The 11,388-nt window shown below is 34.2% G+C and overlaps 2 protein-coding genes across 6 annotated transcripts; one reads left to right on the top strand and one right to left on the bottom strand.

Moving 5' to 3' along the window:
- Positions 1-595: 595 nt before the first annotated feature.
- LOC111402968 (S-type anion channel SLAH3-like) lies at positions 596-5,101 on the top strand. 5 transcript variants are annotated; one of them, XM_023031298.1, is made up of 8 exons: positions 596-811; positions 1,056-1,113; positions 1,558-1,878; positions 2,342-2,534; positions 2,648-3,151; positions 3,239-4,009; positions 4,302-4,333; positions 4,419-5,101. In XM_023031298.1, the coding sequence occupies exons 4-8, from the start codon at positions 2,358-2,360 to the stop codon at positions 4,831-4,833; spliced, it is 1,899 nt and encodes a 632-aa protein (XP_022887066.1). In that variant the 5' UTR covers positions 596-811; positions 1,056-1,113; positions 1,558-1,878; positions 2,342-2,357; the 3' UTR covers positions 4,834-5,101. The 5 variants fall into 5 exon arrangements, with proteins under 5 accessions (XP_022887066.1, XP_022887067.1, XP_022887068.1 ...); XM_023031299.1 differs by having other exon boundaries at positions 596-1,113; positions 1,558-1,677; positions 1,801-1,878; XM_023031300.1 differs by having other exon boundaries at positions 596-1,113; positions 2,324-2,534.
- Positions 5,102-9,764: 4,663 nt separating this feature from the next.
- LOC111402966 (probable membrane-associated kinase regulator 6) lies at positions 9,765-11,138 on the bottom strand. The gene is made up of 2 exons (XM_023031297.1): positions 10,376-11,138; positions 9,765-10,106 (listed from the first exon to the last, which is right to left on the bottom strand). The coding sequence occupies exons 1-2, from the start codon at positions 11,064-11,066 to the stop codon at positions 10,099-10,101; spliced, it is 699 nt and encodes a 232-aa protein (XP_022887065.1). The 5' UTR covers positions 11,067-11,138; the 3' UTR covers positions 9,765-10,098.
- Between the last annotated feature and the right edge of the window lie 250 nt (positions 11,139-11,388).

The raw sequence follows: 11,388 nt of genomic DNA, 5'->3' as shown, positions 1-11,388 counted from the left end.
ACTGCAACTTGTTTTTGTTAGGTATCAGGCTTCTAATCACTCCAGAGCTAAGACTTCCACGTCAGTACGTGTATATATACAATATTAGACATGATTAAACTAGTAAAATTTTAATTTTTTTTTTCTTTTTTGGTGCAGATTTATACTTTTTTGTGTAGTTTCTTTGAAATCTATCCTTGATTATAGGCTTAGATGATGATGAAAAGCTTCAAAGTTCAGGTCAGCTCCAGCCAGTTTAAAATTTAACCTTATATAAAGTTGATATGTAAATTTTTTATTTTTAATTATTTTTTTGTTTTTACACATATTACTCCATTTTATTTTATTTTTAGTTTAGTCCTATCTTAGTCCCTGGTAATGCATGGACTACGCTGTAACGAACCCAATAGGAAGGTGAATTACGGGTCACTAATCTTGATTAATTTCGATTTACTTACAAATTTGGTCACTAATCTTCCGTATAACAAAATCATGTCACCAACTTTGAGCTGTAGTGCATTCAACATTAAAGAACTCCGTACGAGTCTACGGCATGTCCTCGAAATGCCGAAAATCAATGGTGGGCTCATCTATGGAGCCCCACAATTTGTCTTTTCGTCTTCAAAACGGAAAATTTCCATTTCTCTCCCTCTCTATATAAACATGTCTACATGACTGTGTGTGAGTAGGGCAGTACGAATTTGACTTGATGATGTGTTTGTTTAAGCTGATATTATACTAATATTTAAACAGAGCCTCCATCAACGGTGGGAAGATTCCTTGATGCTTTCCAATTTATGCCTGATAAAATTTTAATTTGAATTCTCTACCGGTAGGATTTTTATTGATTGTACCTATAGTTTTCAATTTGGTTAGGATTGATTCTTCATTTACTTTATTGAATTTGTCTTTGTGTTATAATGTATCTTTATATTTTCTGGGAATTGAATTTTGTCACATGTTATATTATATTGGTTAATCCTTTGACATTGGTGGATTATTTATTACTTGACCATTTTCTTGGCTAATTGTTTGGAAAATTGTAGAATGTTTGATGTTTATCTATTCTTTGACAGCAAAAAGAAGAAGCTGATTAAAAAACTCAACGATATGATTAATCACTTATTTTGCTCCGTAAGTTATTATTTCTACGTTTATGTTTTGTGAAACTCAGAATTTAAGCACGAATTGGGTTCTTACCATTAGGTCTTTTTCATCTCACTTTCTGGTTGTGCTATAGATGCTTTTTTGGACTTTTTTGCACATTATGTCTCTTCAGATTTGAAAAGAAACTAAAAAAGCTTGTTTTAAGCACATCAGAGTGCATCTTTTCCAAAAATTCTATTGCCTAAAATCTTGTTGATGTAAAAATCGGCAGTTCTAATCTAATTTTCAAAATTCGATATTGTCTGGATATGTCCTTTTGCTTATTAGTTGTTTAGTGCAATGACCAAATGTCAAAATGTGTAGCTGCTTATCACATATTATACTCCATTCAATGGACGCACCTTTATCTTTTTATTCTGTTTGATACATTTTTTCTTAGTTTAATCAATATGTCGTTTTCATGTTTGGCAGCTGTATCCATTGTACGTTTTGTGACGTGACGAGGTACTTCCGAGAACACTGCATGCGCAGTTCTATACAAATGTTGCTTCCTGTAGCTGACATTTATGTGTTCTTTATCTAAAAAACAAGGTTGTATCCAGAATTACAACTTTGATCTCGGTTTTTTAACTGTCCGTGCTATAACGAGAAGAACAAACTGTTTTCGTGATCGAGCTAAATTTGGATTTGAGTTTGAGCTGAGTGCTTTTGTAGGTTGCTTGCTTGACTGAAACCATTGGACGTTTGGATTGCTTTCTGTCATTAGCAATTAACAAGAAACGGGAATTTGAGGTGAGTCGTGATGATTTTGCATTGCAAAAGCTCGCAATTTTTGTACTTATTTTTGTCCAATGTTCAACTTCTTGGCAAATTGGATGATTTTATAATAAGAGATGAGTGCAAAATCTGGTAGGATGGTTTAGTAAAAGAGGAAACTGCTTAAAAAATAAATGATTTACTTAAAACTTAATTCATAGACAACTTTAAATCCCGTTCTCTGCTTATTCATCAAAGCATTTAAAGACAGGAACACACTTCTATGTTATCTAGTGCAATGGTATCTGATTTCATCTTCAAAAACTATTTCAAGTAATCGAAGAATAACGACGTACTTTCAAGTAGGTTTTGGGCTATTGTCAATTTTCTGGTGACCTGAATCTGTCCAAGAACATAATATAAAATTCTATTTTCATTGATGACCTGAAATTCTATAGTAGTATTACTAAAATCCTTACAGAAATTTACTCGTCTATAGGTATAACTGCGTTGTTATGGAGGATTGCAAACAACATCATTTGGCGAAGAACGATTCCCCTGAAGTGCTTCCATCATTGATCAAAGTTATTACTGCACATGAAGTGGCTGGTTTCGATGCTGTTAAACAGCCTGATGATGTAAATGATCGATTCAAATCAAATGGCTTTCATTCTTCTGACTTGTCACCTAAGGTAACTTTATTAATTCTCTGCAATTATTCAGATCTGAGCAGCCGCGTCATGGGCTAAAAACACACCGATCAACACTAAATACTGTTATAGTACTTTTTAATTGATCTTCTTAGGGAACTGAAACAGTTTGTGTAGAAGGGCAAAATGATCTTTCTAACTCTCAGAGGATGCAGTTTGTTTCCATTAGCATGCCACCTTCTCCGGTTGGAGTTCATTTACATAACACAAAAAGGGGTGTCTTCGAATATAATGATAGAGCAATTATCAGCAATGATATTCCCAGATCTGCAGTTGCATCCAAAAATAATAGACAGACCAAATTTTATTCTCAGCCGATTCCAAAACGTCCAGTAGTTAATGAGGCCATTGCTAGTGGAAAATCTCCCAAGGATCCAGGCCTTCCACCGAAGAATCCTAGGATTGATGTACACAAGGATAAAAGATTCGACTCTTTCAAGACATGGTCGGGAAAACTTGAGGGGCAAATATCAAATTTGCGTGGAAAGCATAGGGAAACTGAGGTAGACCTTGAGACTCAGAGACCTGCAGAAGTTGAAATTTTACCAGCAGACCGTTACTTTGATGCATTAGAGGGGCCAGAATTGGATACCTTGCGGGTATGTGTTTTTCACTTGTCAACTTTTTGGTTGAAATTGTTTCATATTCTTTCCTCACTATTGAATGGTCGTATTTTCTCTTAACAGGCTTCCGAAGAAATACTTCTTCCGAAAGATAAGAAATGGCCGTTCCTTCTACGCTTCCCTATCTCTTCCTTTGGTATTTGTCTTGGCATTAGCAGCCAAGCCATAATGTGGAAAACCCTGGCGACTTCTGCTTCTACTAGGTTCCTCCATGTAAACCCGGACATAAATCTGGTCCTGTGGTGCTCATCTCTCGCTCTAGTGGCAATTATCTCTTTTATTTATTGTCTGAAAGTGATTTTTTACTTTGAGGCAGTTCGTCGTGAGTACTACCATCCAGTTCGTGTTAACTTCTTCTTTGCTCCGTGGATTGCCCTTTTGTTCTTGGCCCTTGGAGTTCCTCCATCAGTTTCTCAAAAGCTGCACCAATCTCTTTGGTACATTCTTATGGCCCCTGTTTTTTGCCTCGAGCTTAAGATCTATGGACAGTGGATGTTGGGAGGGCAGCGAAGGCTTTCTAAGGTGGCCAATCCCTCGAGTCATCTCTCAATTGTTGGGAACTTTGTTGGTGCACTGCTTGGTGCATCCATGGGGCTAAAAGAAGGTCCTATGTTTTTATTTGCTGTTGGATTGGCTCATTACGTAGTCTTATTTGTAACTCTCTACCAAAGACTTCCAACAAATGTGACACTCCCAAAAGATCTCCACCCGGTTTTCTTTCTGTTCGTTGCTGCACCTAGTGTTGCCTCTATGGCATGGGCAAGGATTCAAGGGTCCTTCGACTATGGAGCACGAATTGCCTACTTCATTGCCTTGTTCCTTTATTTCTCTCTGGTTAGTCTCTCTAAACCTTAACTCCGAGCCTTGTATTTAAGTAAACACTTTTGCTTCAATAGCCATGGCAGCATTAGTAGATGCTATGTTGGACTACAGAGCAAAAAATAAAAAACTAGCCAATCAAAGTATATCTAACATTGAGGGAGAACCACTATAAATCTGTGTTCTTGTTTGTTTCTGATTTCATTTTATTTTATTATTCTCAGAATTTGGGATTGAGGTTAAATCACAACGTGCTCCACTAGGCATACATTGCTAATATATTTTCATTTTCTTTCGCTCTCCCTAGGCTGTCCGCGTTAATTTCTTCCGAGGCTTCAGGTACAGCTCAACTTCATATTAGCAGCATCATTTTAAGCTATCTAACCATTGTCAAATCTCAAATTTGCCCAATTACTATCTACAGGTTCTCATTGGCATGGTGGGCTTACACTTTCCCTATGACTGGAGCTGCCATTGCCACGATTAGATACTCAGTCGTGGTTACCAACATAGTAACCAAAAGTTTAACCGTCGTCCTCTGTGCAGTGGCTACTCTTACTGTTGCATCAGTGCTCGTAACAACTATTATTCATGCCTTCGTATTGGGCGATCTATTCCCAAATGATATAGCCATTGCAATTAGTGAGTCACGTCCTAAACCATCCGTGAAATGGTTCCACAAAAGAAATGCTAGCTCAGATAACAAAAATGGTGAAAAATTCCTCAAATGTTCGAATTCTGAAGGCAAAGATATTGTGGCTGCTTCTGTTTTGAAAGATGTTGAGAACAGTCACTCTCACAAGGTTTTGGAGACATTAATTCTTCCAGTCATTCTCTAAAACTTTCGTCACTCGATCAAGTGAGGAACTCTAGATTTTTGAGGTCTCCAATGAACTTGATGTGCCAAGAGGAAAATATGGTTTGATCACTAAGGATAAGTACATATTTTTCTTCAATTGTCATGAGAAAGGATTTGATGAAGGCTTTTCCAAGCTGAAATGTAATAGTGTACTAGAATTGACATTGTCGAACTTAATTATATAACCGTATCAAGTGAAACTTGTGACTCTATTAAAAAAAGAATATAAAAATGTTATGATTTTTTTATCTTATGTATGATTGGAGGTGTAAACTTGGTCATGTGTCCACTGCTCACCTCGTGGGCGTCACACTTGATAACTGGGTGATTTATCAAATCATCCGGTAGTTGTGGTGACCTTCTAAGAATAACTCAATTGATTGCTAGTGGATTTGAAGGTTGGAGACCTTGCAGACGTGTCTTGAATTTTCAAAGTAATCATACCATGTCTTGAGTGTCATCGTTTGGTGCTAACTTGAGTATCTTTTGAGTCATGTTAGCCTCGCATTTTTGTCTCCTCTCTAACCTCGGGGTATTTTACTGTAGTCCTCTGGTATGGCTTTCGCCTCTTGAACTCTCCTTCTATGGCAAGAGTTGGTGGCTACTAACATGTCGACATGTGATTTGGTAGTGTAAACACATAGGATATGAGCTCATTGCATGCGCATATGGGACCGTAGGAACTTCTCTCATAAACAATGAGAAAAAACGTGTATGTACGTATGGCAGAATCGTCCATTTAAATCACTTCCCTCTAACATTGGATCAATCACAATGCAATGCCTTGGAGTTCAAGATGGAAAGAGAGAGAAACAGTGGATGTGTATTATCGAAGTGTTGGATTTTGAATGGCTTGATGCCCGAGGAACCGTGATTTGATTGAATAATCATACCACATGTACATATAAGACTGTCAAGCTGACTCGAGTCATTGGACCCTACAATTTTACTAATTTTTGAATAGGTGCTTTCATTTTTTTATTTTTTATTTTTTCAAGAATAATTAGCTCATCAACACTTCCGACATAAGCCTTCCCTACCTTATTTTTTTCTGTCTAGTCCATATTGCATGTAACACGATCTTTTTCTGCGTGACAAAATTGTACACAACGCAAAATCGTTTTTTCTTCATTTATTCACACTTAAGAGCAGTGAGTGGAAAAGTTTAAATAATGTGTAACAATTCAATTTCAAGAGACCCGACTGTCACCGTACATAGACAAGGAGCATTTGTCGAAAAGTCACTTATTTTTTATTTAAATGTGGGTCCCATACACTTTCAGACTGCTGCACAATTGACCCTGTGCTTTTGAATGTTTCCAAATGATCTCTGAAGTTTCAGTATTGTTTAATTTGGTCCCTGAGGACCTGTTTAATAATAGTATGGGCTTGGTAATGAGGTTAGGCCCATCAAAGACTGCATTACCAACCAGATCTTGGCCCAATTGGACTACACTTTAGATTAAGAGGCCCGATTTTCATATCAATTTCCTCCTAGGATCACTGGAAATTAACACTCAAAACTTTATAAAAATTAAATGCTAAACATTATTAACCACTCTATTTTACTGTTACTTTGGTCAAATTTTCTTGAATTTTTTGTCGTGATTTAGCACAAGGTTTCAGAGTATTATTTTGGTATAAATAGACACAATGGCCCATAAAGCAACCCACATTCAGGAAACAACTGGATAAGGATTCTCCAGATGATCACGTGAATTACACGTGGTGGACCAATCTATTGGAACTTTTATTGCTAATGTTAAACAGAGTATTTGTGTATCATATATTTCATTAAGTCAAATACTACCGATAATTTTCCTTTTTAGCTAAGGGGTAACTGACACAAAACGTCTCTATTTTTCAAGTTTATTGTGAAAAACATCTCAATCTTTCATTTTTTGACATTTTCGTTCCTACCTTTTACTTTTTTTGCGCAGAAGGTCCTTTTCATTTATTTTTGACGATTTTACCCTCCATTCAAATAAAATAAAAAGAAAAGAAAAGAAAAAAATAAAAAACTAATTGCAATAATAGTTCCAAAATTTCAAAAAAATTACAAATCGGTCACAATTTATTGTGAACTGGAAAATTTTAAAATTACCCTAAAAAAAAGAAACTTTAATGTACAAAGAAATAATCAAGAAATAGAGAAATTTTTGAATCATAGCCAATGAAACTGAAAATCTTCAAAAATAGATAAACATAAATCTCAATTTTTATTTAGTGAAGAGTAGATGGAAGGTTTGAGCAAAAATCAAGTAATCTTCAAAAAAATTTCGTTTCCATTGGCCATGATTTAAAAATTTCTCCATTTCTGATTATTTTCCTGTACATTCAAGTTTCTCCTCTCTATTTAATTTTAAAATTTTTTAGTTCACAATAAATTATGACTGATTTATAATTTTTAAAAAAATTTTGGGACTATGATTGCAATTAATTATTTATTTTTTCTTTTCTTTTCTTTTTGTTTCATTTCAATGGAGGGTGAAATCGTTAAAAGGGCCTTCTATGCAAAGAAATGTGGAAGGTAGGGGCAAAAATACCAAAAAAATGAAAGGTATGAATGTTTTCGACAATAAACTTAAAAGGTAGGGACATTTTGTGCCAATTACCCTTTTTGCAAATTCTTAGTTCATTAGTCACCATTAGTCATAGTTGGGAGATATGGGATTGACCCATTGTCCAGTTAATTGCGGTTGCGGCATCTCAACACATTTTGGGGAGATCCAGTTAGCTCTAGGTTCGGGTGGCATTTTATCCCTAACCACAATTCATTCGATGATTCTTCGACGTTAGTTGGTTTAGACCTCTACTTTGTTTCACTCAAGAGTCATCATATAGTTCGGATTAGGTTCGGATTTAAGTAGTTACAATTTTCATATGAAGACTCATTTTCGCTATAATTCCAATGGGTTCCCTTATTAATCGAGTCCTCGTCTGTGAGTCGTCAGTGTCGTGAACTTAAGACTTTGGATCTATATTTATATAATAAGTGAGTAGTGCTTGTTGATCAAACGAAATTAGTGAATAAAAAGTAGTTTGACTAATTATAAAATAAAAATGAAAAAAATACCAAACATGTACTTAAACGTGTTTGTCTCTTGTCGCTTAAGTTTTAAACTAGAAAATGTACACGTATTTATATGTTTATGTACTAGTGTGTGTGTTGTGTGTTGGGCAGTCTCATAGCCGCATGCGAAGGAATAGATTTTTGGGTTGGAGAATTCAGGCGGGCATGCATAAAAAGACAGCATGCAGCTTTAGGTTAACGGAGCGTTAATTTTTGTGCCCATCAAATGGTTTAAATGATGGGGCATGGTTCGAAAAGGTTATTGTTGAGATTACCTTTTTTACATTGATTGTTTAAATTTTAAATTTTTTATTTCTTATAATTATTTATCTTCTGAGCAGATTCTTGAATAGAATTACCTCTCAGTATAGATATATCTCGTATTAATCAAACTCGTAGATTGACTTATACGGAAAAGAAAAGTTAGAAAGCGTCGCTTTAGCGTGATTTAATTTTTATTTTGAAGTGTATGTATGTAATTTAAAACTCACGTGTTTCACTAAAAGGTTTGAATTATCGTTCAATATCCAAGTGATATTTTGGACTCGGAAAAATAAATTCATGACGAAAATATGTAGGACATCAATATTTCATTTAATAAATTATCATGGCATTGAGATAAATTAGACTTAATTTTATAGTTAAACGTGATTAACACCAAAAAAAAAAAAAGAAAAAAAAAGGGAAATGCACATTATTATGAAGTGGAGACATAATTAATTGTATACTCATGATTGTTCTATAAAAATTAGAAAGATAAAACACTGAAAATAATTATTGACTTTAATTCAACCTTATCAAAGGAATATTTATATTATTTTTCTTTAATTAATAATTTTATTGATAAGGTCCCACCTTAAATATCACTTAAAATTCAGCAGGAAGACAATATACTCAATTTCTACTTAAATAAATAGTTGGTGGAAGTAGAAACAACTGCAGAAATTCTTAACTGTACCAAACATTTAACATTGTATTCCAAAATATTCATCTTAGAGTAAATTATTAAAATATAATATTCACTTGAAGATCAACTTTATTTATTTTAGGAATATGAATATGCTTGCAACATAATTAAGCAGCAGCTGTCAAAGCCAATTTAAAAGCTTAACTTTTTTAGTGGTCCAAACCTTTTACGTTGTTTATCTTTTACCCCTATATTTGATATGAGATTTAGCTCGTTTCAGTTTCAGACAAATCAATTAATTTGCTCCTTTGAGCTTATTAAGTTCTGATACCATATAATGCCTTTGTTTGGTAGAAATTTTTTTTATAATAGAATTAGTGAAAAATGATTTGTGTATTTATTTTTATTTTTTTAAGAATATGTGGTTAAAAAAAAGTGATGAATCCACGTGTAAAATTATTTTATAAAGAGAATGTATGGTTGAAATTAAATTTGAGTAAAAATGAAGATCAAACATGGACTAAAATTTGGAATTAAGTCAATAATCTTATTAAACTCCTGTTTGATAGAGATTTTTAACAAATTTTGATAAAAGTTAATGGAATATTATGTGATTGAAAAGTTATGTATCCTATGAAATGTGAGGTTAAAATTAATTGTCGACTTTAACTTAAATTATAATCAAATTTTCTTAGCGTGCCAAGAAGGGGCTACGATAACTGGTCCAAACAATTATATATTCTTTGCATCTTTATTCATTCATGGTGGGATTTATATATCCCTTGAGGCAAGTTTTTGTAACATACACAAGCATAATTACATTGATTAACTTGTAATCTAAGCAAAGGTGTAAGCCAAATACATATATACAGAGCCAAGAAATTATTAAATGAAATATTAAAACGGTATAAGTGCTTAAGATCAATGATAGTAAAAATTAAAGTTTGGAACATTAATTATTTCACAAACAAACCTTTACAAGAACAAGAAAATATTTATCTTCTCCAACATGAAAAAGATCAACACCAGGAAGAGTGAGTCAAAAAAACACGTCATGTTCTTTTCTTCAAAATGCAACAAATTCTGTGGCTGAAAATTTTTACAGCTTGCTGGTTCCTCAAGAAGACAAATTTATGTATCATCATTCTTCAAAACAGACAAAAGATGGATGAATCATGATCAAGTTCTCGAGACACTTTATCTTAATCTTCTCCTGTTTCCATCTACCCGTTGGTCCATAATTCTCAGATAAAAAGAAGCTCAGTTTACCTGCCTGAAGTAATCAAAATTCTTGAGAATGTTACAGTCTATGGAAATTATCCTAATATGACTATACGATAGAAGCTGCAAGTGAACCCTATCTATGCAACTTAAACTTTGAGAAGGGAGGTTTCAACAGGAAATAAGAACAGACAAAAAGGTCCAAGTTTCACAGTATGAAAAATTATGTTTTTATAAGAAATTAAATCCCATGTGCACATGAAGCAACGTGTTGTTGACATAAATAACTAGCTTTTAGATGAGATAGTTGAATGAACGTACCTTGTGTTCTTTTACAGTGAAGAACTGCTTCATAAATGGAGCTCTCAGAATCACAAGACCGGCGCCAATTATCTGCAGAATAAGCTACACTAGTTCTTGGAGATGTAGCCTGTGAAAAATCCCAGCCATTCAGTTCATGCATCTTCATATTACTACTACTCCCAACTCTAAAACGACGCCCCCTCATTCTTTGACCGATCAGCTTAAAAACATTCAAATATTTTCGAAGAAAATGCTTCGATAATCTCTTACACTTTCTCAAAGCACTACAGAAAAACGCGGCATCAGCACGACTAACCCTACTTCTAGAGGGCGTAGGCGTAGTTGATATGGAGGAATATTGAGCATCATATTCTTCAATTTCTTTATTCAGATCTTTGACAAAAAGAGGCATAAGGAAGCCATTGGAAATGAGTTCATCAGCATGAACAAGGGATAGAGGAGGTTCTGATACGGGAAAATCAAAGCTAAAATCTTGTGGAACTCTGAAAAATCGTTTTGAGGGTGGTAATCTTGGATCCATTTCAATGAAAGAAGCTTGATCATCTTTATCAGGGCTGTCAATAGAGGATCGAAATGAATCGTTGAAAATCGACGGTTGGAAATTAACTGACCAACTATATGAAAAGCTCTCAATTGAGGGAGATTCTGTGGTTTCCATGGCAGATGTTTTATGGGTTTTGTAAAGCATGAGTGAAAAGAAACACTGAGTTTTTAAGGTATACAAAGTGGGATCCTTACCATGTGAGTTTGTTTCTCTGTTTGGGTGCGTGTACGTGTAAACATGTATGTACATGTCGAATATATTTTGTATTTTCTTACTATTATGACAATTATGTATGTGGTGTTTCTGACTTCAGACAAGTATAATTAATAATTGAAAATGAAAGAAAAGGTAGTAGGGAATTGAACCGTACATTTTATGAAACTCACAACTTCTCAGTCATATATTTTATCAACTTTTATCAAAATATACTAAAAATCTAATTTTATTCAACACTAAACAGGGGCTA

Source organism: Olea europaea, chromosome 11 (genome assembly GCF_002742605.1).
Source record: "Olea europaea var. sylvestris chromosome 11, O_europaea_v1, whole genome shotgun sequence".
Classification (NCBI taxonomy): Eukaryota; Viridiplantae; Streptophyta; class Magnoliopsida; order Lamiales; family Oleaceae; genus Olea; species Olea europaea.
This window is presented reverse-complemented; position numbering and strand designations above follow the sequence as displayed.